Source organism: Schistocerca gregaria, chromosome 2 (genome assembly GCF_023897955.1).
Source record: "Schistocerca gregaria isolate iqSchGreg1 chromosome 2, iqSchGreg1.2, whole genome shotgun sequence".
Taxonomy (NCBI): Eukaryota; Metazoa; Arthropoda; class Insecta; order Orthoptera; family Acrididae; genus Schistocerca; species Schistocerca gregaria.
In genome coordinates, this window is record NC_064921.1 from 493557082 (window position 1) to 493585051 (window position 27970).

At 40.9% G+C, this 27970-nt stretch overlaps 1 protein-coding gene across 1 annotated transcript in view; it reads left to right on the forward strand.

The window, feature by feature from the left end:
* Positions 1 to 27970, forward strand: part of LOC126328053 (nuclear receptor coactivator 7-like) — a 771498-nt gene that overhangs the window by 493023 nt on the left and 250505 nt on the right. Inside the window, 5 exon segments of the mRNA XM_049995955.1 lie at positions 7685 to 7934; positions 14790 to 14965; positions 15331 to 15524; positions 21079 to 21358; positions 27325 to 27732. Of these exon segments, the coding sequence (XP_049851912.1) occupies positions 7685 to 7934; positions 14790 to 14965; positions 15331 to 15524; positions 21079 to 21358; positions 27325 to 27732 (1308 nt within the window).

The window sequence follows — 27970 nt, forward strand, 5'->3', positions numbered from 1 at the left end:
CAAGATTCCTTACTATGCATCTACACTTGCTGTTCTAGGCGAACAAGTGTTGGGTGGGAAATAACACAAAGAAAGTTGAGGTTAGAGAGGATAATTCTGGTCTGCCGCCTTAGTCGGTTACAAAAACCCCGTTTCTCGACTGCTGGCTCTTATATTATTCAACAGGTTCTTAGCACTTGATCCAAGGTTTTTCGAAAATTGTTGAAAAGCGCATCTTATCAAAGCAGAATTTGTTACATCAAGGTATGTGCTGCAGTCAGGCGAAAGACGAGCAAAGTCGGTGACCCGTAGAGTGTACGCTTGGTAAACTTAAACTGAAGTGCTCTATGTTTCGAGCACGACTTGCTAATTTGCTGTTATTCCACACACACAGGCTGAGACGAGTGAATATTATAATTAAAAAAAGTGAGCATGTCGCTATTACGCTACAGTTTCGACAAACTGGTAGACGCATATTCCAAAATGCTTCTCGTTCTTCTCCAGCCGATGACGTCCTGAACTTCTGTCACTGTTTTCCATGACTTTGTGAATGGTAGCAAGTTCATGATCCAGAAACTGAAAAAAAAGCGAGTAGCTCTCGCGCTCTGAGAGTTACGTACAAAATTATCTGTGTAGATAATAAAATTTTCTTGTCTCTCAGTGCCTGGTGCAAGTCTCTCAGTTTGATGCCACTTCAACGAGTTGCGTGTCCCAAACCCGCACTAGTTATCAAACTGGGGAAAGACAACTTACATTTTAACGTGCAATTCGAACCGCGTATAGTTTCTGGGGACTCCTCGATTGTGACAGGTGAAGGCTGGATTAAACGAAGACTGAAAAATCTGTGGTTCGATCGAGATTCGATACAGCGACCTCTCAGCTTACAGAAACTCGCTTTACCTCTAGACCACCAGGCGGGACATTTATATAGAAAGTTCATCTGTGGTTGTTGGTGAGTCAGTTCGCGAGTATCGAAACATACGATATAAATGATCGTATCGTTTGGTTGCGTTGACTTAGAAGTTTAAATTCTTCACACCGCCAAGCGATCGCGGACCTTCGTATGTGACATAAATTTCAACTTCATACCTCTGCTACCCGTTCTTGGGTAAAAGACTGACTAGCAGCAAAGTGATATTATAAGGATCCAGTTTTTACCGGTTGAGGTACGGAACGTAAAAATCGAGACACCAGCCCAAATGCAGCAGATACTCCGGGGGAAAAAAATGTCGTGACATTTGCCGTTTAAAGACTGGGCCAGATCCGGAGGCGGGTTATAATCTGTTCCTGCCACGCTTTTGCAACGAGCAGCTTGGATTAGTGAGCGTAACTAGAACCATCAAATGCGCTTTTATGCTGACCCCAGTGTTTGCTTTATAAGAGCATTTACTTTAATACCACAGTAAAAAAATGTGTGCAGCTAATTTAAATTGCTCTGGAATGAACTGAAAGTTGGATAAAGCCCTGCTTGGTGAACGAAGCGAGCTACCTGCACGCGAGTGTTAAGGCAGCGAATTTTATTGCGTATATAGCTTTAAAGCCAGTTTGTCAAGAAGCTGTTGCATGTACGAAATTTAACTTGTTCTTTCTTTTGGAGATACTTTTGCTTCAACCTTCGTTGGAAAGAGTTAGTAATCCTCTCTTCTCTCACTAAGGATCAAGTAAGTGTTCACATTTTACGTTGTGTTAAAAAAATTGTGACATCAGATACGTTTACTTATTCGTGTCTGGTGAAAAAGTGAAAGTTACACTGGCCTGCAAAACTTAAGAGCGAGATCGATAAAGTAACATAACGTACTAACAACTCGGTGGGCATGAATGGAAGTTGGAGAGCTTGTTGCTAGAGGCCTTCCAATCGTGCACACACTGCTCGACATTACGTGAGGTTTGGTCAGCGTGACTATAGCTCCAAATAGGGCTGGCGCCGCAATACGAGGCAGTTAAAGGTACGGGAGGAGACTGTGTGCGTCGATCAACAAGCAATTGCAATGCACTGTGGTGGTGATCATCATTACAACATGGCCCGGAGACGTTTGGACGACTTGACATGGGTCGTGGAGTAGGTAGAACGAAGTTTGACGCTTATAGGCCTGGAAATTGGTATTACTGACAACATGGTTTGAAGTGCATGGACAGCGTTCCGAACCACAGGCACTACCCCGTCTACATCTACGTGATTACTCTGCTATTCATAATAAAGTGTCTGGCAGAGGGATCAATGAACCACCTTCAAACTGTCTCTCTACCGTTCCACTCTCGAATGGCACGCGGGAAAAACGAGCAATTAAATTTTTCGGTGTGAGCCCTGATTTCTTATTTTATCGTGATGATCATTTCTCCCTATGTAGGTGGGTATGTGAGGGAGATGTGGGCACTACAGCCAGCTAAAACAGTAGATGACCGTTTCATTATGCAGCAAGCCTAGACGGGTCCCACGTCTAACAGCGGGTGTATTTGCAGCCACATTTGACAGGATTACGAAGCACGCAGTCTCTCGCTTCACATTGGGATTGGATAAGAATAGCAATTTTCCAGGAAAGAATGGAACAATTTTGTTGCGCCTTAATGGCTAGTAAGCTTGATTATCCCAAGGATCGTATAAAGAATTTCAATAATGTACAGAGTACAGTTGTTGACGCCTTCGTTGTTGGCAACCATCTGAAATGGTCAGTTTGTCGACTGCGATTGGAAACGGAGAAAACAGAGTTTCGTGCTGTTGTTAAACATTTTCATTTGAAGGGTTGAACTGTCGCACAAAGCAAAACAGAATTGGATGAAGTCGACTTGGACTCTGCCCTATCACTGAAGACCATTTACTTTTGGGTTAATGAATTTAAACGTGGTCGGACGTGCACCGAAGGCGAAACGCGCTCCAGCCGTCCAGTTGAGGTCACCACGAGGGAAACTATTAGCAACATCCATGACACGTTGACGCAAGACCGCTGAATAAAAATTCGTGATGTTGCTGAGACTGTAGGGATCTCATCAGACTGAGTGCAAAATACACTGCAAGGTTAATTGGTTATGAAGAAGCTGTATGCGAGGTTTGTTTTAGTGAATGCTCACAGTCGACCAAAAGTGCATCCGGAAGAGCGTTTCAACATTTGGTCTGGCGATGTTTACTTACAATCGGCAATACTTTTGCGCCGATTTGTGATTGTTGATGAAATCTACTTCCTCCGCTGCACACCAAAGTCAAAACGGCAGTGAAAACAATGGACAGAAGTTGGTGAAAGTTTACCAAGGAAGGGAAAGTCCATTTTGTCAGCTGATAAGGCGATGGCCACGGTTTTGGGGATTTTCGAGGAATAATCCTCATGGATCACTCGGAAAAAAGCAGGACCATAACTAGACTCTATTACGCTTCGGATCGTTTGAAACTTACGGTGGCTGAAAAAAAGACCAGGTTTGGCACGCAAAAAAGTGCTTTTTCAAAGAATAATGCACCATCCCACGCATCAGCGGTAACAGTGGCGACAGTTCATGAATTGATCATCCACCCTATTCGCCAGATGTAGCCCGAAGTGACTGCTTCCTGTTCCCTAACCTGAAACTTTCGCTTGCTGGGAAGAAATTTACGTTAAATGAAGTAATATTTGCAGTCAAGAAATCCGATGAAATTAAAAAGCTGAAGGATCACGGGACCGAGTGCGTATCCCTCAAAGGAAACTATGTCGAAAATTAAGGTGGGTTGTTCACGACACATTTTTTTTTGCTTTTTGCCAGACTTATAAAACCACCCTCGTTAAGAGGTCAAGGAATGGCAACTAATGTATGAGGGAGGGAAGGAGAGGAAGGGTGCTGTAGGGTGCGCCAAGTGATAGGCCGCTTACGCGGAAAAATGGGAGGAGACACGCTAAAACTATGTTGCTTGAGTGGAAAAATGCTCTCTGGCCCTGTGTACGGTTGTACTGAACCTTGTGAAAGGCTGGTGCAAGGACTATATGCCGACCTGTTCGTGCAGCGACGGCAACAATCACAGTACTGGGCATCTGCATATTACACTTTGTTTTTCGTATTGTATGTATTGGATTGCACATTGAAAAAGTTTGTAATGTTGTGAAGATATTTTCACAGAATCGCATGTGAGAGGGGTAGCGAAGCAAATAAATCATAAATATTTTATTACTCTGTGATGAACCTTCTGAGACCACCGGTCTCTTATACGAAAGTGCCCAGAAAATATCCATTGAACAAGTTCCGAAGTACCGTATATTCAGTTAGAGTACACGTTGTATATGACAGAGATCATCCATTGAAGACACTTTAATTGGCTGTTCAAGTGGTTAATGTTGAATGAGACGTTGATCATTTATTTTAAGTAAGTTGCATCGAATCCCTCATTCATATATAATTTTAGGCAATATCACAAACCTTGTTGTTTCATGGTTGGCCTCGTTGCCTTCGGTGGGATATAATGCTGGCCTAGGATCCTGTTTCTGTTGCGAATAAACATTAACTGGTGAAAGGATTGTGTTACCCCGCAAGCTTCCAATCATTATTCATTGAAATAAAATTTCTAAATTTTGAACAACTGTATTCACTATATTTGCGCGTAATGAACAATAAGCACAAATTAGCCTTCAGCAGTATTACAGGACCATGATGGCTCCATTTACAATAGGTATTTCGCCAAGACCGTCCGTATCACATAACATTCCCGCCATGACTGCCTATTTCCAACCACTCCCTCCCTCCCCCCCCCCCCCCCCAAACTGTGCACAACGGAGGATAACACTTTATAAGACTCACGCGCAGTATCGATAACCGCAGGAATTGCTACTGACTTAAGAAACAATACGCGTTTTGCTGCTGCTAGTTTCCCTCCAAGCAGTTGAAGCTGTCCTCTTATGTTTCTGCTTAACCACATGCTCGGAAATCGCCACATGTTCGAGACAAAAGGCGAAATATTTGTGACATGGATGTACATGAAAATGTTCATGTAAACACGAAATGTAGGAAGGAAGAAAGGGGAAGAGTGGGTGAGCAATCGTGACGGCTAGCCACACAGTGCATTTTTACAACGCAGTGGAGAAAGCTGAAAATTCACGCCAGACCTTTACTCGAACTCGTATTTACTGCTCCTCTTTATCGATTGCTTCAATAGCGTGGGCCATCCGGACGCTGTCCCTGACTGACCCAAATTTCCAATTTGTCGCAGCAGTGCAGTGTCCCTCATACTTCGATCTGTCTACCTGTAATTCCTGATTCCCATGGTATTTGGAACGACATTTGTGCATTCGCACTGGAATAAAAGAGCCGGACATCTCCGACAGAACGGACACCACTCAGATAAATACATTATTGTTCTTGGTTTTGCTCGCTGCGATTTAAGCTGCCCTCTTAGGTTCCTGCCTAACCACACAGTCGCAAATCGCCAAATATTTATTTCATCCTTCGGCCTGTAATCAGATGGAAGTCTAAATAACATCGAATATTGGAAAAAAGAGGGTATTGCATTCATAAGAAATTCCCAGAATGTGTTAACAACGCTAACACGAAAAAAATTACCTGCATCCTTCCAATCAGCAAACCACGAGATACCCAATTACGCTAGCATTTGGATATCTGATACCTTCCTGTCTTCGTTGTGATAGTGTCTCTTAAAGGTTTATGTCATATGTGCATTATTAACTGACACGGTGACGTGTTTGTGATAAATTTTGATTGCGTCGTTACCTTGAACCAGCATTCTGCAAGTTGTAATACAAGCGTGTTTCATGCTTCATTTGTAAATTATTTAGGAATACAACTCACTCCTGAGAGAGCACTCTTGTACAAAGTATGACAACAGTAATCGTCGATAAATCATCATGCGACGTTTAATTATAACAATAATTATAATAAATCCTACCCAGAATGACGTGTTTTCACAAATTTCCGATGTGTGTTCATGAAGTGTAGTGACAGCTCAGTCGATAGCAGTTCCTGCGGTCATTGATTTCGCGCGCGACACCAAAATGACGTCACGTTTGTAGAAAGTCTAGTGATAGGAGTGTTACACGACGAAGACAAGCAGAGATATAATACACTACTGGCCATTCAAATTGCCACACCAAGAAGAAATGCAGATGATAAACGGGTATTCATTGGACAAATATATTATACTAGAACTGACATGTGATTGCATTTTCACGCAATTTGGGTACATATATCCTGAGAAATCAGCACCCAGAACAACTACCTCTGGCCGTAATAACGGCCTTGATACGCTTGGGCATTGAGTCAGAGAGCTTGGATGGCGTGTACAGGTACAGCTTCAAAGCGATACCATAGTTCATCAAGAGTAGTAACTGGCATATTGTGACGAGCCAGTTGCCGGCCAACATTGACCAGACGTCTTCAATTGGCGAGAGATCTGGAGAATGTGCCGGTCTGGGCAGCAGTCGAACGTTTTCTGTATCCAGAAAGGGCCGTACAGGACCTGCAACATGCGGTCGTGCATTACCCTATTGAAATGTAGGGTTTCGCAAGGATCGAATGAAGGGTAGAGCCACGTGTCGTAACACATCTGAAATGTAACGTCCACTGTTCGAAGTACCGTCAATGCGAACAAGAGGTGACAGAGACCTGTAACCAATGGCACCCCATACCACCACACAGGGTGATACGCCAGTATGGCGATGACGAATACACGCTTCCAATGTGCGTTCACCGCGAGGTCGCCAAACACGGATGCGACCATCATGATGCTGTAAACAGAACCTGGATTCATCCGAAAAAATGACGCTTTTCCATTCGTGCACCTAGGTTCGTCGTTGAGTACACCATCGCAGGCGCTCCTGTCTGTGATGGAGCATCAAGGGTAACCGTAGCCATGGTCTCAGAGCTGATAGTCCATGCTGCTGCATACGTCGTCGAACTGTTCGTGCAGATGGATGGTGTCTTGCAAACGTCCCCATTTGTTGACTGAGGGATCGAGACGTGGCTGCACGATGCGTTACAGCCATGCGGATAAGATGCCTGTCATCTCGACTGCTAGTGATACGGGTCCGTTGGGATCCAGCTCGGCGTTCCGTATTACCCTCCTGAACACACCGATTCCATATTCTGCTAACAGTCATTGGATCTCGACCAACGCGAGCAGCAATGTCGCGATACGACAAACCGCAATCGCGACAGTCTACAATCCGACCTTTATCAAAGTCGGAAACATGATGGTACGCATTTCTCCTCCTTGCACGAGGCATCACAACAACGTTTCACCAGGCAACGCCGGTCAACTGCTGTTTGTGTATGAGAAATCATTTGGAAACTTTCATCATGTCAGCACGTTGTAGGTGTCGCCACCGGCGCCAACCTTGTGCGTATGCTCTGAAAAGCTAATCATTTGCATAGCACAGCATCTTCTTCCTTTCGGTTAAATTTCGCGTCTGTAATACGTCATCTTCGTGGTGTAGTAGTTTTAATGGCCAGTAGTGTGTAAAATCAGTGTGTTTACAACTTAGTCGATAATAATTGCTGGTATCTTTGAAACAATTGATGAAAACGAATTTAGATAAATTTTAATAAAGTTCTTCAACATTAGTTCAAATATGTATAACACTAATATTTAAATATGAAACAACTGATTGTTATGAATGCATATACACAAAGTTAATTGTATCGAACTGAAGATACCAGTACCAGCTGGTATCGTACATTTCGTATTGTGTTATTGACTCGGCTGCATTACGACACAGACGTGGGTTTCGTGGCTGTGCAGGTGGCAGCGAACGACACCCTTACGTCCGTGGCGGCGCGGTTCGACACGACGCCGTCAGAGCTGGCAAAGCTGAACCGGCTGGGCGCGCGCCTCATCTTCCCCGGACAGGTGCTGCGCGTACCCTTGCGCGGGCCTGCCGAGGGAGCGGACCGACAGCAGCCGCCGCTGCAGCCGCCGGCGCCTGCGCACCCAGAAGGGCAGCTGACGCCAGCCGCCGCCGCTGACGCCGCGCGGCCCTCTGCAGAGACAGGTGTGAGTCCAGACGCGCCCAAAAGTGGCCGCTAGGGGCGCATAGCGTGCCCGCGCGTCACTGTCGGTTGAATGTACCTATGACTATATCTGTGTGTGTGCTCTGCAAACCACGGAAGTATATAATAGAGTACATCCCACTTACCAGCAATTAGGGTTTCTTCCCATTTCACCACATATGGAGTGTAGACATAATCATTGTTCAAATGCACTCCATGCGTCCTGTAAATAATCTAATCTTGTACTCAAGATCTCCATGGAAGTGGCACAAAGCTGGTTGTAGAATATTCCTAGCATAAGCATTTAAAACAGATTCTTGAAACAAGTAGGCTTACTCGGGTTAGTTTTTATATTACCCTCACAGGATGCTACATTTTTTCGTTTTATGAAGTGGACGATTTTACATTTCTAAATATTTAAAGTAAGTTGCCACTCTTTATACTATTTTGAAATTTTGTCAATCTCTAACTGAATAGTTAATATAGCTTCTTTCAGGCAGTGCTTCATTACAGATAACTGCATTATCCACAGGAAGTCTGAGTTTACTATTAATATTGTTCGCAAGGTCATTAATACACAAAATGAACAGCAAGAGTTCCAACCCAGTTCCCTGGAGCACACCCAGTTACTCCTAGATCTGATGACAACTCTCCATCCGAGATAACGTGCTGCATCCTCCCTACCAAAAAACCCTAAATGCCTTCACACATTTCACTTGAACCCCATACGTAGATGTCATTCTGAGTCAAACCCTTTTCAGAAACCGAGAAATACCGCTTCTACCTGACTGCCTTCATCCAAACTTTCAGTATGATATTGAATGTTGATTTTGACCAGTAAAGTAATGTTAGGACAGTGATGTCACAATTCAGGCTTGAGAAAATTATGCATTTGGGAAACATTATTAAACACTGACTAGAAAACAAAGGAAAGTTCTCACGGAAAGCTAAATCTGCTGCTACTTTGCCATATGTTTTAAGACAGTAAAGGAATCTATTGGCCTCATGTTAGACACCAAATATAATGCAGTAATAAGACATGATAATAGTCCTGCTTATTTGGTAAAGAGATGGGTCCACAAATATGGAACAACCAGTTTTTGTAACGTCAACTTTCGGCATGATCAAGGTATCTAAAAACATTGGAGATAATCTCATTCCAAATAATCAACAAATGCATATCCACAGTTACTGCAATTAGACAACATACAAAATACAACAATTTTGCAGACAAATGAGTGACTTGTGTTTCATTTGTTGGTTTGGGAACTAGTTTATGAACTAAGCATGTAGTGGACAGATTTATTCCCCTTAGATAAAGTGCTTGTTCATATGAAGTGTTGGCAGCAGCTTCAACTCAGGAGTTAAAAAACCTAGAGGCCCTTTAACACCAAGGTTCAATAGATAGCTTACAGCAGGTAAACTGGCATGTCCACTCACTAATCACCCGTTGGCATCTTCAGCAAACATGTTGGTAATGGCCATGAGTTACCTCCTATTGATAGCTAGCTCCTTCTGCTTGCAGACTGCAGTGGTAGTTGGTGGGTCACAAGACATCAGATTTGTAATTTGGATTGTGAACTTACATTAGCAGAAAAATTAGCTCCGTGTAGAGCAGCACAGTACATGCTGGTAAGAAACTTTGACAAATCAAAACTGTGTGCCAGATAGAGACTCGAACTTGGGTCCTTTGCCTTTCGCAGGCAAGTGCTCTAACAACTGAGCTACCCAAACATGACTCATCACCCTTACATCTTTACTTCCACCAGTATCTTTTCTTCTGCCTTCTAGACTTCACAGAAGTTATTCTGTAAAACTTACAGGATCATCACTCCTGGAAGAAAGAATACTGCAGAGACCGTGGCTTAGCCATACGCTGGGGGATGTTTTTAGAATGAAATGTTCACTCTGTAACAGTGTGTGCTGATATGAAACTTGTGCCAGGAAGAATGACATACAGTTCTAATCTACCAGGAAATATAGACTCAGATTGGGTTCATTTGGCATAAGCAAAGTGTAGAGGTAAATCCAAGATGGCAAACATGTAACTATTGTGTGTGTGTGTGTGTGTGTGTGTGTGTGTGTGTGTGTGTGTGTGTGTGTGTGTGGATTTTGGGATCTTCATGTCCTCGGGTAATGTGGAAGAGACATGTGAATTTGGTACTCGCACTTTCTGGAGTTCAGGTTGTACTTAGTTGGCAACTGTGTGGCAGAACCAGTTAGGTGTGCATCAGGCTCGGACGGGGGTAGTGATACTTACTGTGTTCATTTCCATTTACAGGAAAGCTTTTCTGGTTGAGTGCATGGGTCACATCAGAATTTCACAGTAGCTTAAGACAAGTAACCAAGGTGACTCTGTGTCGCCTGATACAGTAGATCCTGGTCCCTTGTGAAATTCCATCCTGTTAATGGTGACTACTTTTCTTACAGTTAAGTTATTTCTGTATGTCTGACGACTGTGATTTTACGGTCAGATGACGAAACATGACTCGTCCACATAAATCAGAAAATGGTGGTGTTGAGTAGGCTAGTGAATACTGTACTTATGTTTTGTCTACAATCACTTGAATGTGGAACTTCCTAAGTGGATGATAGACTACTAACAGCAGCCCAGCTTCAAGGTGGTCTTTAGCACAATATTCAGTGAAAGTGGGAAGGACTATAAGATGCTTTTTTTATGTCAGAAAATTGCCTCTAAAATTCAGGTGTGTCTTATACTTGAAATTAATATAAAAATGTCCAGGATTTGATTTAAGTCCCTGTCACTCTTAAAAATGCCCGCATATTCGATGCCACGGGAAACCTCTCTCTATCTGGCAACATTGGCTACAATTGGAAGTAACAGTGCATGATGGGATGAACGCGAGTTGCATTTATTCGCAATTGAATTAACACTGTCTCCCTCGTGCCCAGCCATCACAAATCCAGAACACAGTTATGCCTATGATGCATCTTCGCAGTCTACATTACCAGTGAACTTGAATTGAAAGCAATTTGTGTTATAGGTAACAGTGCAGTATTTTTGTTAATAGCTTGTTCTGTAATGGAAAAAAATGAAAGGTATTCATATGATGCAGGCTACAGCGTAAACAATACAACATGGAAACAGAGCAGCTGGTGAAGAACTGAAAAAAATTAGTAAGACCAACGGAATAGTACAGCAAAAGGGCAAAAATGATAAGGTGACGTATTGAAATGAATTCAAGGACACAGTGAAAATGGCTTTGAAATTAATAAAAAATATGACATCCTCATAGGCTAGTGCTACAGTGGAACTTTAGACATTGAGGATGGAGTTGGTTGATGCTACAAGTTTATGAAGTGTGATGGACTTAGCATAAGAACGAAAACCATAGTATCTCAGAAAATTCCACAGGTGTATGAAGAGAAAATATTAACTTTCCATTGCTTTATTATTCAACATCAAAAGAAAACCAGTGTGAAACTAAGCCAAATAGCGAATATGGATGAAACTCCTCTGACATTTGATGAGCCGAATAACAGAACTGTTGCCATGAAAGGTGCTAAAATTGTAACTACACATCAAAAAAAGTTTTGCGTCACCCCATTTCCCAGAACTCCTGAAGATGGACGTTGACTGTGGATATTGTATCACAGACAGTGTCCCTTTCTCTGTTCAGAGATGTCTCTAAATCCACCCAAAGATGTAAACAACTATGCATGAGCAGTACCTATTAGATAGAGGATGTCCGACAGCTCTTCATTTCCAGTCATTCGACCAGGAAGGGGGTTCACGACTCGTGTTGTCTGTAGTTCAACCATGCTTAGATGGTCAGTACCGTGGTTCCATTGCATCCGCATTATTACTGTGCGCCAGGAAGAGCTCTCAACAATGGAAGTGCACAGGCGTGTCGGAATGAACCAAAGCGATGTTGTTCGGACATGGGAGATACAGAGAGAGTGGAACTGTGGATGACATTCCTCGCTCAGGCCACCCAAGGGCTACTATTACAGTGTATGAACGCCACCTATGGATTCTGGCTCGGAGGAACTCTGACAGCAATGCCACCATGTTGAATAATGCTTTTTGTGCAGCCACAGGATGTCCTGTTAAGATTCAAACTGTGCGCAATAGACTGCATGATGTGCAAGTTCACTCCCGACATTCATGGCAAGGTCCATCTTTGCAATCACAACCCCATGCAGTGCGGTACAGATGGGTCCAATAACATGCTGAATGGATCACTCAGGATTGGCATCACATTCTCTTCACCGATTAGTGTCGCGTATGCCTTCAACCAGACAATCTCCGGAGACGTGTTTGTAAGCAACCTGGTCAGACTGAACGCCTTAGAAACACTGTCCCGTGAATGCAGCAAGGTGGAGGTTCCCTGATGTTTTGGGGTGGCATTATAGAGGACCGACGTATGCCACTAGTGGTCATGGAAGGCGCTGTAATGGCTATACGATACATGAATACCATCCTCTGACTGATAGTGCAACCATATCGGCAGCATATTGGCAAGGCATTCGTCTTCATGGACGACAGTTCGCACCCCCATCGTGCACATCTTGTGAATGACCTCCATCAGGATAATGACATTGCTCAGTTAGAGTGGCTAGCATGTTCTCCAGACGTTAACCCTATCAAACATGCCTGGGATAGATTGAAAATACTGTTTATGGACAACGTGACTCACCAACCACTCTGAGTATCTACGCCAAATTGCCATTGAGGAGTGGGACAATCTGGCCCAACAGTGCCATGATGAACTTGTGGATAGTATGCCACAATGAAGACAGTCATGCATCAGTGCAAGAGGACATGCTACTGGGTATTAGTGGTACCGGTGTGTACAGCAGTCTGGACCATCAGCTCTGAAGGTCTTACTGTATGGTGGTACAACATGCAAGGTGTGGTTTTCACGAGCAATAAAAAGGGCAGAAATTATGTTTATGTTGATCCCTTGTCCAATTTTCGGTACAGGTTCCGGAACCAAGGTGATGCAAAACGTTTTTTGATGTGTGTATAGAAACAAGTGGACATGAAAAAATGCACTACACTGTTGTCCTTTCATGTTGTGTTGACATTACTAAAATTTCATCCAGTGATCATTTTCAGGTGCAAAACAATGCTGAAACCTCCTGAAATACCACCAGGTGGTGCTCACTTTCTTGGCAACAGTTGTATGGACAAGGCTAGTATGAACTTATGGGTTAACAGTGTGTTGGAGAGAAGGGATGTTCTTTATAGAAGAAGAATTCTCTTCTAGTGCTAGATCAGTTCAATAGTCATTTGAAAAAAAAAAAATTGTGAAAAGATAAACTGAGACAGGGAAATACAGATCTTGCTGTTATCGTGGAAGGACTTGCTTCACAACTGCAAACTCCTGATGTCTCAGTAAATAAACCATTTAAAGTCTATATGAGAGGGAGATAGAACAGATGGGTGATTGCTGAAACCCACAATTAATTCACGCTGAAGGGAGCTTTAAAACGACCTACAATGAGTGTCAGTGGATAAAACAGACAAGGTGTAGTGAGAGAAGACACTAGTGTTAAATCTCTTAAGATATGCGGAATAAGTAACACTCTCAGTGGCAGTGTAGACCATCTTAAATATGAAGAGGACGCGATGGTGGAAGAGAAGAAGGAGAAGGAGAAGAAGAAAGTTCAGATGACGATTATCAAGGATTTTAAAGGTCAGTTGGGTTTTTAAACTAAGAATTTATTTTAGTCTGCCTTTTCAGCCTAAGAATAAAAATGTTAATTTACCAGAAATTCCTTGAGTGCTTCTTACAGTCCATAAAATATGTTAAGTTATGATTGAATCTCCACATTATCTAAGCACCGGCTCCTGAGGACAGCAATGATTTGGTGGAACTGGCAGAATCTATGCTATAATGAGCAGAAGGCAGAGCATATACATTCAGTTACATTATTTGGCCATTAAAACCTGCCTTATGTGTTGGCAGCCTTAGTGGACTGTAGCAAATGCCATCTGTGAGCTGCTCTTGAACAAAATGAGTACCAAAAATACCATTTAATAGACTTGTTGGAGCCCACATTAAGGAAATATGAAATAATGTGCCAAACAATATACTGCATTTCATCATCTTTTATTCATATCTGATTGAAAACATGGCATCTAACTCCTGTTGCTTTTTAGAAAATCTAGAATGCAGTACCGTTTATGTACTGGATCTTCTATAGCAACTGCTAAATGTAAGTTAAGAGATCCTTATTTTTAATTTGATATAACATCATCTTTTTGGATCACATTGTGTGTCTTTCCAGTCGTGTGCCACCAATGCTTCTAAGGCCATGAAAGTACGGCAATGTGATCACTAAAAGCCCTTAATCACAACTAGTATTGTTTGAAATTGTTGCTTTAGAAAGCGGTCATATTCATGTTGTTTCCAGTGTCATATTCATGTTGAGTTTCCAGTAGCGTTCATAGGATCTTAGAGTGTGTAATATGAAAGGCAATCAGGTGGGATTTTTAGGGAAAAATCTGACAATACATATGTAGGCTATCATGTGACTAAACAATTCAGTATTTACACTCTTCCAAACAAAACACAAGTTGCATACCAATTTCTTTGCCATATTATCATCATATAAACTAATCAAAACAAGTACCATCATGGAGTGTTGTCAAGTAGGTGCTTGAGAACACATCCCAATGATCCTGGTAGGAGTGGGAACTTTCAGCACCAGTGGAATACATCAACAATGGGGAAGCACCCATACTTGGTTCTCTGATACAATGTTTGCGAACACTGTTATTATTCATTTACCGTGGTATTGCACCTAGGCATTAATACTGTCTGCATATGATCTGTTATTAATGAAGTCAATGAAATACTGAAGCTGAAAATTGCATCATTTTCCAGATATTCTGGAGAGCTTGCGGCCTGTATCACCCAAACCAACTGGTCCACCTGTGACCAGTGAAGCAACGCACCCCTCCCACCCTGATACTACAGGCAACAGTGGTGCATCGCTGGAGGAGCAGCGAGCTGAAAGACGTTTCCTCAAGATCAATGTGCGGCACATAACTGATGGGCAGGTGCAGTGCTTGTTCACTATTTGCACATAGTAGCTACACAATGTTGACATGCAGTTCATTCATTATGTTGATACCACAATATTTTAAGGAAAATTTGACAATAGGTGGTGTATCTCCCCAGCTGATCTGTCATAGTTATATTAAAAAACTGAAGATAAATGAAACCAAAATGAAACTTGTGTAGGGGTGGTAACACACAGGAACCACCCCATTAACAGAGAAATTGGTAAAATGTAAATACATGTTGTGAATTCATGGAGCAGTGACTCACATTTACTTATTTTACATTTCCTTGCACACACATTAAAATAAAATGTTATCATACCTTAGAAAACTCGCAAACTTCAAAAATGCTTCTGTTCCAGGGTGTTGTTGGTGGTGTGCTGCTCGTGACGCCTAATGCAGTAATGTTTGACCCAAATGTATCTGACCCCCTAGTTATTGAGCATGGTCCAGAGATGTATGGTGTAATTGCTCCAATGGAATATGTGGTAAATGCAGCTATCTACTATGACATTGCCCACATGAGAGTGGGCCACCATACTGGTGACAACAAAAGGTGAGTCCCAAAGAACTGCAACTTTCTTAATGCAATACCCTGTTTAATTTCAGTGAAAAGAATGGCTGTTGTAATGTACAGTATGTGACGAAAAATGTGCAAGAACTACAGTCGATGTCCAATTGCCATTTCAGACTGCTTTCCTGTTAGTGAGAGTCAGTGGAGAGGTTATTATTTCAATGGAACTATGGTTATGAGTACCCACGAGTTGGGGAATTGCATTACAGATATTTGCCAGCAGCTCAATGTGGGCAGATCCATTATTACCAATTTATGTGATTCAGAAGTATCATGTTAGATTAAATCCAGTAGTCACCTTCATAGGTCTAAGGAACAATAAAAGGTAATAACAAACTTGGAAGTGTATTGTAAGAACTAATCCTTGATCATCAAAGTCAACATTCATAGAGCCATTCATTTGTCACAGTTCATAGTGTGTGAAACAGCACCTACAATAGTGGGTTTGCACAGTCGAGTGACATTTGGCAAACTATTTCACTGTCAGATAAAACAAATGTAGACGTACCCCGCAGCAAATCTTCGAGTAAATAAACGAAGCAGCTCAACATACATAAATGAATCAGACTAAAATTAATGATAAACATATACACTCCTGGAAATTGAAATAAGAACACCGGAATTCATTGTCCCAGGAAGGGGAAACTTTATTGACATATTCCTGGGGTCAGATTCATCACATGATCACACTGACAGAACCACAGGCACATAGACACAGGCAACAGAGCATGCACAATGTCGGCACTAGTACAGTGTATATCCACCTTATGCAGCAATGCAGGCTGCTATTCTCCCATGGAGACGATCGTAGAGATGCTGGATGTAGTCCTGTGGAATGGCTTGCCATGCCATTTCCACCTGGCGCCTCAGTTGGACCAGCGTTCGTGCTGGACGTGCAGACCGCGTGAGACGACGCTTCATTCAGTCCCAAACATGCTCAATGGAGGACAGATCCGGAGATCTTGCTGGCCAGGGTAGTTGACTTAAACCTTCTAGAGCACGTTGGGTGGCACGGGATACATGCGGACGTGCATTGTCCTGTTGGAACAGCAAGTTCCCTTGCCGGTCTAGGAATGGTAGAACGATGGGTTCGATGACGGTTTGGATGTACGGTGCACTATTCAGTGTCCCCTCGACGATCACCAGAGGTGTACGGCCAGTGTAGGAGATCGCTCCCCACACCATGATGCCGGGTGTTGGCCCTGTGTGCCTCGATCATATGCAGTCCTGATTGTGGCGCTCACCTGCATGGCGCCAAACACGCATACGACCATCATTGGCACCAAGGCAGAAGCGACTCTCATCGCTGAAGACGACACGTCTCCATTCACGCCTGTCGCGACACCACTGGAGGCGGGCTGCATGATGTTGGGGCGTGAGCGGAAGACTGCTAACGGTGTGCGGGACCGTAGCCCAGCTTCATGGAGACGGTTGCGAATGGTCCTCACCTATACCCCAGGAGCAACAGTGTCCCTAATTTGCTGGGAAGTGGCGGTGCGGTCCCCTACGGCACTGTGTAGGATCCTACGGTCTTGGTGTGCATCCGTGCGTCGCTGCGGTCCGGTCCCAGGTCGACGGGCACGTGCACCTTCCGCCGACCACTGGCGACAACATCGATGTACTGTGGAGACCTCACGCCCCACGTGTTGAGCAATTCGGCGGTACGTCCACCCGGCCTCCCGCGTGCCCACTATACGCCCTCGCTCAAACTCCGTCAACTGCACATACGGTTCACGTCCACGCTGTCGCGGCATGCTACCAGTGTTAAAGACTGCGATGGAGCTCCGTATGCCACGGCAAACTGGCTGACACTGACGACGGCGGTGCACAAATGCTGCGCAGCTGGCGCCATTCGACGGCCAACATCGCGGTTCCTGGTGTGTCCGCTGTGCCGTGCGTGTGATCATTGCTTGTACAGCCCTCTCGCAGTGTCCGGAGCAAGTATGGTGGGTCTGACACACCGGTGTCAATGTGTTCTTTTTTCCATTTCCAGGAGTGTATTTACATACTTCTCTTATGTTACATATATTTTTCCTTTCTTTCACATCGGTAAATTCCAGTAGGACTGTAGAAATCAAAACATTCAGTTATCTCATGTTCAGTACACACAGTTGCCAGCCCATGCAGTTATGCCTTGCCAATTGTTGACCCCAGGTCTGTTTTAATTGGTTTAAATTAGGAATCATTCTTTCTTTACCTGACAATGTCACTAGTTCTGTTGGGGACATTGTTAAGGCTGCACTTACATTGGGTGCAAAGATGTACTATTGGACGAGTTTCAAAATGTCAGTTGCATAATAAAATGATTTACCAATGTTCAGATCAGCTCAAGTTCATTCTTTAAAATTGACAAGACTGGGTACTTCGCCTGTCTATGACTAAAACTGTCACACAGTTTGGAATGCTCGTCACTTAGAATGACCTGTGACATATCTTTCATTTTACTAATGTCGTACAAAAATTAAAAATCTCATTGTGTCTTTTAAGCTGATGAAATTTCTCACAGGGAGAAATTACTGTAATATCCAGTATTTTAAAGTAAAAATCTGTTTAGTACTGCATTTCTGGATTTTCAGTTTTCATATCTTCTCCCGCATGCTGAAACTGTTCCTTCTTCAGTCCCTTTCACACCTCCATTGTACCTGCCTAAGATAGTTTTCTGTATGAATAGGATTTACTCCCAGCTTACTATCACACTTCTTCATTTATGCAAAACTTCTGTTGTTACCTGATTCATCCTTTTGGAGCCATATTAAAATTTAAGATTTTGCCTAATTGTGAATACAGATCCGGGTAGTAGTAGTAGTAGTAGTAGTAGTAGTAGTAGTAGTAGTAAAAGCTTCCATCATCTCCTCATCTTGTCTGGGCTGGTTGTTATCCAAATTTTACTTCCATACAAGGCTACACTCTTAATGCTTAAATCTGTATTAGATGCTAACGATTTTCTCTTGTTCATGAACGATTTTCTTGCCATTGCCAATCCGTATTTTATATCATCTCAACTTCAACCATCAGTTATTTTACTGCCAAAATAGCAAAATTCGTCTACTGCTTTTAGTGTGTCATTTGCTAATAAGTTATCTCAGGTTTTCTTACTTATTAAGTCTACATTCCATTAGCCTCATTTGATTTTGCTTGTATTCTCCTATCACTACACAATCCAATCCATTCAACTGCTCTTAAAAGTACCTCGATGTTTCTGACAGAATTATATTGACATCAGTGAATATCAAAGTTTTTATTTTTTTCTCCCTGACATGTATTTCCTTTACTGTATTTTTATTTAGTCGCCTTTATTGCTTGCTCAGTGTGCAGGTTGAATAACATCAGGAACAGGTTGCAACCCTGTTTCAGTCCCTTCTCAACCACTACTTCCCTTCCATACCCCTCGACTCCAGTTACGTATCTGGCTCCTGTGTAGGTTGTAAATGGCATATTGCTTTCTGTATTGTACCCCTAATACTCTCAGAATTTCAAAGAGAATATTCCAGTCAACATTGTCAAAAGCCTTCTCCAAATCTACAGAAACTGTAAACATAAGATTACCTGCCTCCTAAAATTAACAGTAGGGTCAGTATTGCCTTGCATGTTTTTAAAATTATTTCCTTTCATCTATTAAAATCAATCCCTCCTTTGATCTTACCTGTTTGATCCCTGTTGTGGTCAGGCGATCGTTGCTTAGTGCTCTACTTATCCTGGTTCCATCTCCTTAATTTCCTATCTTTTTGTAGTTTTTCAATTTTAATCTACACTCAATAACCAATAAATTATGGAAAGAGTCCACATCTGCTCCTGGAAATTTCTTACATATGGTTCTAAAATCTCTGTCTTACCTTTAAATAATCAATCTAAAACCTGGTGTCCCCAGGTCATGAATACAGTTTTCTTCCCTGGATCTTAAACCAGTTGTTAGCAATGATTAAATTATGCTCTGTGCAGAACTACACCAGGTGGCTTCCTCTTTCGTTCCTTCCACCCAGTGCATATTCACCCAATATTTTTCCTTCTCTAGTTCTTCCTGCCATCAAACTCCAGTCCACCATCACAGTTAAGTTTCCCTCTACTGTAACTATCTGAATGATTTCCTAAGATACATTTCTTCAGTCTCTTCATCTGCGGAGCTAGTTGGTATGTAAACTTACGCTTCTATAGTGGGTGGTGGCTTCATGTCTATCTTCACTACAATAATTTGTTCTCTGCACTGTCCATAGTAGCTTATCTGCTTTCTTATATTCTTACTCATTGTTAGGCCTACTCCTGCATTACCCATATTTGTTTTCATATTTATAACCCTTTTCTCTCATTACCAGAAGTCTTGTTTGTTCTACCAGCACACTTCACTAATCCCCACTATATATAACTTCAAACTACTCATTTTCTTTTTAAATTTTCTAATCTACTTACCCATTTAAGGGATAAAAAATTCCCCACTTTGATCTGTATGTTTCCAGTAGGGGACTACCTTACCTCCAAAACATTTTATTCAAGAGGACACTGTTGTCATTTAACTGTGCAGTAGAGATTCTTGCCCTTGGGTAAAATAACAGTAGTAGTTTCCCCTTACTTCCAGCCGTTTGCAGTATCAACGTGGCAGTGCAGTGTTGACAGATGTTGAAGGCCCCTGCAACTACTGAAAAACCTGCTGCCCTCTTCAGGGGTCACACAGTTGTCTAGCCTCTCAACAAGTACCTCTCCATTGTGGTCGCATCTACGGTGCAGCTATCTATATTACTGAGTCATACAAGCCAGTCAATGATATAAATGGGGGTGTAGATCCAGGTGTCTCGACAAGTTGACAACTGTGATTTGTATCCATTATCAACTGCTGCATTGTACTATTGTTAAAGATTTTACAATTAAATCAAACCAAATGCTTCTGTTACCTTTATGAACATTGTCACGGCAAAATTCAAATAATGATGTAATAATACAGCTAATAAAACTCAACTTACAATCAAAACTACTGTTCCCAGTAGTTTTAACATTCTGTTAAAGCTATTCTATAATGACATCCACCATTAACATTTTATCTTTGAATGTAAAGACGGATCTGTACTTTTTGAATGATTGCTTCGGATGAAACGGCATATAATATCATAAGCTTGTAAATGTAATACATTAGTATTCAAAACTACCTTGTAAATGAATTCTGCTTTGTTTTATTTAAATTGTACCCATGTTTTCTAAATTGTTGTTCTTTATTTTTTTCTTTGTTTTGGTAATCTGGACAATGCACAAATTTCAAAGCTTCCTTCTTTGTTGTTCTGTTGGATAGCATTGCCACTACATATTACAGTTTCCCCTTTCCATTCTTTGCATCTTGTACTTTGATTGTGTCGTTAATGTTTGTGTACATTCTTGCCTTCTTCACTCTCACCACCTGTTTCATGATGTCTCTTATAAGTGGACTTTGATTCAGCACGCTTGTTCCTTCTCTGTTTGTTTTTTTACTGTTGTTTTCTTATGTGATTATATCTTATAGAAGAAATTTGTAATAATTCTGTGTTCTGATTTACACAACCCATTTTGCTTACAGGGCAGACACACCCAAGCCGGAAATATACCATTCGAAGGCCTTTCAGACCTACGAGAAAGGACAGAACTCACCAGGCAAGGATTCTCTTCTAGTGAAGGATGAGACTTTCCCAGAGCTTGCTGGCCCAGCTCGATCTTCCCCAGAGGACAATGAGAGCGAGTGTTCATGCCCTGGACGTGAAGATGGTGATGCCTTTCCCAAGGCCTTTGAACGGGATCTCGTGACACCTACTAACCTGGCAACCACAGCAGAAAATGGGACTGATGCGGACAGCAGACAGGTATTATTTTGGTACTGGTCTGTAGCATTTGATACTTGTCAGAAGTACTCCTAGGAGCTTGTGTTCATAAATTAACATTACGGAGGCCCATACAAGCTCCGTTAAACTTCACAATATGTCTTACTGGTAAAATAGCTGTTTCATATAATGTTCACACTGGTATTTTGGTAGGCCACTGACATGCTCATTGGAATTATCAAATGTGTGGTCTATAGTTCCTCAAGCCTGCCAGTTAAGGTTAAATTAATGAATTGTGTGTTAAAGAGGAAAGTACAGAGCTTGCATTCGACACTTACTTCCAGAATTGTGGGATTTACATTGCTGGCCATTAAAATTGCAACATCATGAGGTGCATGCAACAAAATGAAGTATATTCTACAGGCTTGGTTGTGCAAATGATTGGCATATCAGTGCGGCCACTCAAAGTAGGAGGGATTAAATATCTACAATCTGTGTATAAGAAAATTTTTCACAGCACGTTTCTCATTCAAAAATCGCACAACCAACCAACAGTTAAATGTGACGATGATGCTTCACGCAAAGAGGAAATATGTCTATCAGCATGTTTCAGAATTTGACAGTGGCAATATTGGGGCCTGTTGACTTTTTTAATTGTTCCACAACATTGCTGCTCCTACTGATTGGAATCCCATGACCATTTGTATTCTCAAAGAGAACAATAAATTTGAAAAATCCTATTCTTAAACCAGCTCTAGATATGAGTTCATTTTCTATCCACAAGTTAAAAAACTGTTCTCTCTCTCTTTCTCTCTCTCTCTCTCTCTCTCTCTCTCTCTCTCTCTCTCTCTCTCTCCATGCTTAAATATCCTGCAATATTTCACATAAATGTAGATTCAGTAGGTTTGGGAGACCTGTACTCAATGGCTTGCAGGATTCCAACAGCTCCATGCAGCTCTGCTTAAGAGGACAAATACGTCATTCATTTCGCTGTGAGGTGTGGAATAACCAGATCATGTACCTAAAAATAAAGAAAGACATTGTTTCCAGCAAGAAAAGTATTCATATGGACAGTACAATGTCGTCTTGAGCAGTAGGATTCTGCTGCTGTCACTCACATGTAGGCTGTCCAATTGTTCCGTTTTCTTACACTGCTCATAATGTAAACATGCCACAAACTACAAACATAGAAATGTGATTTGTGACTGGGAAACCTGCTACATAATCTTTCAATATATACGAAATATAAATGGCATTACTCCTACGCACTTTGTCCATGTGCACTAAAATGCTAATCATTTGCATACTCATGCATATAACAAACTTCGTGCAGGGTCATCTGGGAAAGACTTGGGGATTTTTTTCATCCAGGAGAAAACTGGGAAGAACTCGAGAATTTTTTAGAATTCCAGGAATTTTTCATTGTTCTTGTTTTGATTTAAGTTTTTGTAATTTTGACAGGTAAGAACTGATACTCAAACATGAATTTTACTTTATCCCACTACTGCAGTATAATAATGCAGCAGTATAACATAAGAGGGAGAAAAATGTGAATATAAAACTTCAGCTGCAAAGAAAATGTTCCATTTACGACAGCAAAACACACTGTGCACACAAGTGTCCGCTAATAGCAAAGTGTGTCAATGGCTTTAGGACGAATATTATTCAGTACTTTGTAACAGAAAACTGCTTTTGATGAGCATGGCATCGCAGCTGTTTACTTTACTAATAGGTCACAGGAAAATATTGTGAATGGTTGTTTGGTAAGCATTAATTTCAAAGTAAATTTCTTTCACGCAAGATGAATAGTGTTACTTGTGTTTGACTCTCATTCAAAACTTCACACTTTGAGGTCTAGTCACTTAGAAAAATCTCGGGGCCGGAAGATCAGACATTTTTGTCATAATTTATAATTTTACTGGCACTTTTGTGTTTGATATATCTTAAAGGGTAACACAGACAAAAAAAACCTATATTATTTGTGAAAGTTTATATTTTCTTGTAGCAACACTATTTGTATATTAATTTAAACCATGGACTTGTCTTATTTGTGTGTTCACGCTACTTGACAATGATTTGCTATTGGCTGACTGCATCATGTGTCTATGTTCTGAATATCTGCTGTCTTTCGCTGGCGGGATAACATGACTGGAGCTACAATTGGCTGACAGAAGTGCATCACAATCTCCATTTCAGTGCTTCACAAACTAACGTGCTGTATTAGGTGGAATTAATACTTTACTTTCGAAATAAAAAAACAGGAAGTGTGCATATTGCTATACATAAAATATCTTTCCAAAACACATTAATTTTTTGCTAGGTTTTGCTTTTGAAAGTACCAATACCTTCTATGCTGTTGCGTAATGATTAATAAGTTTTACAGTTTTGAGGGAAAGTATACTGTCACTGAATGTGGAGAAAGTGTTTTTTCGTCTGGGAATTGTTTTTTCCGTGCCCTTGTCTTCACTCTGTTCGTGTCAATTTGAAGTTCGTTGCATGCCCCTTCATGATGGCCCAGTTCTAATGGCTACCAGTATAGGAAATACTAATATTAACTAGAGTGCCAAAACAACAGCAGCAAAACAGTGTAAGTTAAAGATTATTAACTTGAATGTAGCTTGATGTTTTGTCCTAAATTAAGTAATTTGTGGAAAAAAGTTAATGACTTGTTCACAATTATTTTTAAAGTTAGACACAAAAGAACACGGTGGTTGTTCATAGTATTTGCTATTTTATTACTTTGTTGCAAATTTATGATGTTAAGGCAGTATCTATTATCTAGCTAATTTGAGATTTAGCAGTTTGTGTTGGTGGCATATCAACAGCTCTGCTTAGTCAGAGAGCTGAATGTTGACCACAGAGCTGGACTGTGACTTGCATGAGAGGGAACAGAAACAGGGAAGTTAGAAATGTTAAGAAATAATTGTGCAAGTAATTGTAATGATGAAAATAGAAGTGCAATTAAAATACTGATTCTGCCAGGGAGAAAAATTAATGCTGTGAATAATGATGAGTGTGGTAGTAGTAAGGGACCAATTTATTGATCTTGTAGCGAAAAATACAACAACACTGTATATAAATCCAAACTGTTCCCACTGAAAGTTCTTACTAATATTAAACAGCATAAGAATATTACATATCATTAGGAGCACAGTAGATTACTAGAAAAGTTATTGATTATGACAAACTAAGCGGTAATTATCCAAAAGAAGAAAAAGGAAAGTGGGTGGAGCTAAAGTCTAAAATTATTCTGTTAATCCTGCAGTGTACTGTACTAATGCTCTGATTTTTGTTGTTAAACAGAAAATCTTATAAGGAAATATTACATGTATTTGCATGATACTGGGAAGTTGTAGTTGGAATACAAATTATGAAAGGAATAAAGGAAACCAGTTATTGCATAGGTAGAGGGTAAGTTAGCTGTTTTGGAAAGATTGGGCAGGGGTTTGGAAGTTGGCGTAGCATGAAGATAGAAGATATTGTTTAGTTGTTCCAACCTAGGCTGATCCTGGGTGATGTGGAGGGTGTTTCTTCAAAGCTAATTGTTGGCAGAAGTTTGGGGATGGTGAGAGTTCAGGGAATTGAGGGCTTCTGTGGATATGGTAGATTAGATCTGTTTTGCAGACAAGGTTTGAAGGGTAATACCTATCTGTGAAGGTCTTAGTAATATCTTCGTACTAGGCAACATTTTATTTGTCACTTGACGATATGCTGTCCATGAATGTGGTACTGTGAGGGAGAAACTTCAGCCTGTGGAAGGGGTACCTTCCAGTATCTCATGCATTCAGAAGTTTTAGCCTGTTGTTAAATATCAGAGTGTAACAGTATGTAAATGTTGTTGATATGGATTGTTTCATCTGTGTCCCTTTTCCTACATAATACAAAACTGTATGTAAATTGAACAGCTTTCTGTTTTTTTTATGTATTCTATTACCTCAATTTAAACTTGTAAAATACATTAGTTACATTTGGCCAATGAGGAACAAATTACAGCATCTAGATTATCACATCTGAGTATATTAGTAAAACATATATATGTGGAAACTCGTAAAAATGTAATAGGGGGCATTATATGCAATTACAAAGTTTCCCATTTAGTTCCAGACAAGTTTTGCATTCCCTTGTGCAGATGACTGTAATAGTTTAGTTTAAATATACAGGAGTGTTCAAAGAGGTGTAATGTAGTATAATTTAAAAATAGCAGAAATTAGCATCTTATTGGATCTTGAAATGAATGTATGGACTAGTTGTACTTAGAAATGCTTTGTGTGCAGTAGTACTAGTGGCTTCTGTAGCTGAACGTACTAAAATAATATTTTCATTAGCATAAATGCACAACCCCCAATAAAACAATGGAAAATTGAAGATGGTATGTAACAATTTTATGAAAAGAGCAGTTGCTACTCACCATATAGTGGAGATGCTGAGTTGCAGATAGACACAACAAAAGGACACAAAAAAGTGCTTTCAACCTACAAGTAAGCTTTGTCAAAAATATTGTGCCCCCCCCCCCCCCCCCACACACACACACACAGAGTCTTTTTCTGTGTGTATCTGCGATTCGGCATCTCCACTATATTGTTACATACCATCCCTAATAAACATAGGTTGTAGAGAAGATAGATCAGTACACCAAATGTTGGCAGTTAAATCAAGTGAAATGCAACTTTTTTCAGAGGATGCAGATAATAGTAACTTATGATAATTTTTCCGATGGGGAAACTCTGAAACTGGTGTGTACAAAGCTTGAAACATCACCTACAAGTAGCAGCTCTCCAGCTTTACCTCTTGAGAGATGGTTTGTAGGGAATCTGTTATGACCTCCACAGCTGTTGATGGTGGTCAGATAGCAGAAGAAAAGAGAGTGTAGAGGGAATAAGAGAATACCCTAGATAGGATGGAGGACTGCAGTGGTCATAAACTTTTAATCTGTTTATTGCTAGTTGATTTCAGTGACTGTACATCTATCGTCATTATAATAATTATATTTGAGTACTGGTTATTACTGCATTGAAAATAGTTACACATCAGCTGAAATTGATCTGCAGTAAACACGTTAAATATTTGTGACATGTGCTGCCCTTCCTCTTATCTTGGATCTCATTAATACAATTTTGGAGTGTGCTGTTCCTGATTGAAACACACCTGAATGTAAGAATATGTTGGTGAGAACAAAAGAGTGATCCAGCAAAAATAATGATTGTACTTCTCAGCAAATGATTGTAGTAAACGTGACTGAAAGTTGTAGAGTGTTCATAGTGACTGTTACTCAGTCCATGACATCAAGATTAGAGACACCATATATTATCCCTTAATAGTGGTACTAACTGCGTATCCTCAACTAGAGATTTGTATGATTTTTAGGTTTGGTTACAGTTTCAATGGGTTATTTCAAAACAGTGATATCAGGTGGTCCAATGCATACATCCTGCATATCATAGTACATTTCTGCTTTCAAATAATACATGAATAGTCACAGCTATGAAAGAATTGCGACAGGTCAGGTAGCTAAGTGACTCTGTTACGGAACCAAGATGGCGAGTCATTGTTTTACAACTTGAGGGTTCACAAATAAGTGTCACCAATAGAGACAAATAGTTTTCTTAAGTGGTTGGTCACTGTTTCCCCATATAAGGTGTAGTTTTTTATTCAGAATATACTGTCCACTGGGATACATGCAGGAATGATACATATATAATCTGTCTTTGGTTAATTTATTACAAGAATAAGAGGTTAAAGAAGATTATTCGAAAGAAAAGTTTGAAATGTTTAATCACAAATAGAACTGAATACCAAAACTGCAACAGTTGTAGGGAGCAAATAGACTCGATTACGTCCCTGATGTTCGCAACTAACTAACTTTGATATGGTTAATGCTCCAACAAAGTAGGATTTATACAAATGTGGCATATTTAAAGTTCAATTTCAAGACTAATTTTCATTTCTACTTCTTTACCTATAAGGTAAACTTTTATTTTTTAACAGTGTGATAAATATATACCCAACAGGTGTCTTTTGAATCTTGCACCTCTGGTTCTCAGACAAAGGACGGTGTAGAAGAGACGACTGAAGCAGATGATGATGACTATGATGATGATGATATTATAAAGGCACTGAGATCTGCAGAAGAGCGACGTCGCTCTTGTATTGATCATCACTGGGCTGTACCTAGCAGCGAACGAGATCGCTCCTTGGAAAAAGATGAACTTGAAGCAGATGGAGAAAGAAATGACACAGCAGTAAGTGCTCCATGTGATGGCCTGCTAGAGAAACACAGCTGCCATGATTCTGGCATAGATATCCGAGAAGTAGGAGCACTTGGAGATCAGGCACAACCACCTGGAACTCATTCAGTCCAGGAACAGCAGGAAGATGAGGAGGAGGAGGAAATACCTATTGTATTACCTAGTAAGAAGGTAACTATTTGGTTTTGCTTCACTCGCTGTAAGAAGGCAACATTCAACATGATATGGATATAATAATCTATTCAAGCCAGAAGAACTTCTACAGAATTAACCTGTTCGTTTTCTTGTAATATCTTCAGAGTGCCACAGCCTGTTGAGAGGCTACAACAGTCACATTGACATTATTTACTGTTCTGACATTTTCCACATAGTGTACTTACATTTCAACAAACAGTTTATTTCTGTGTGT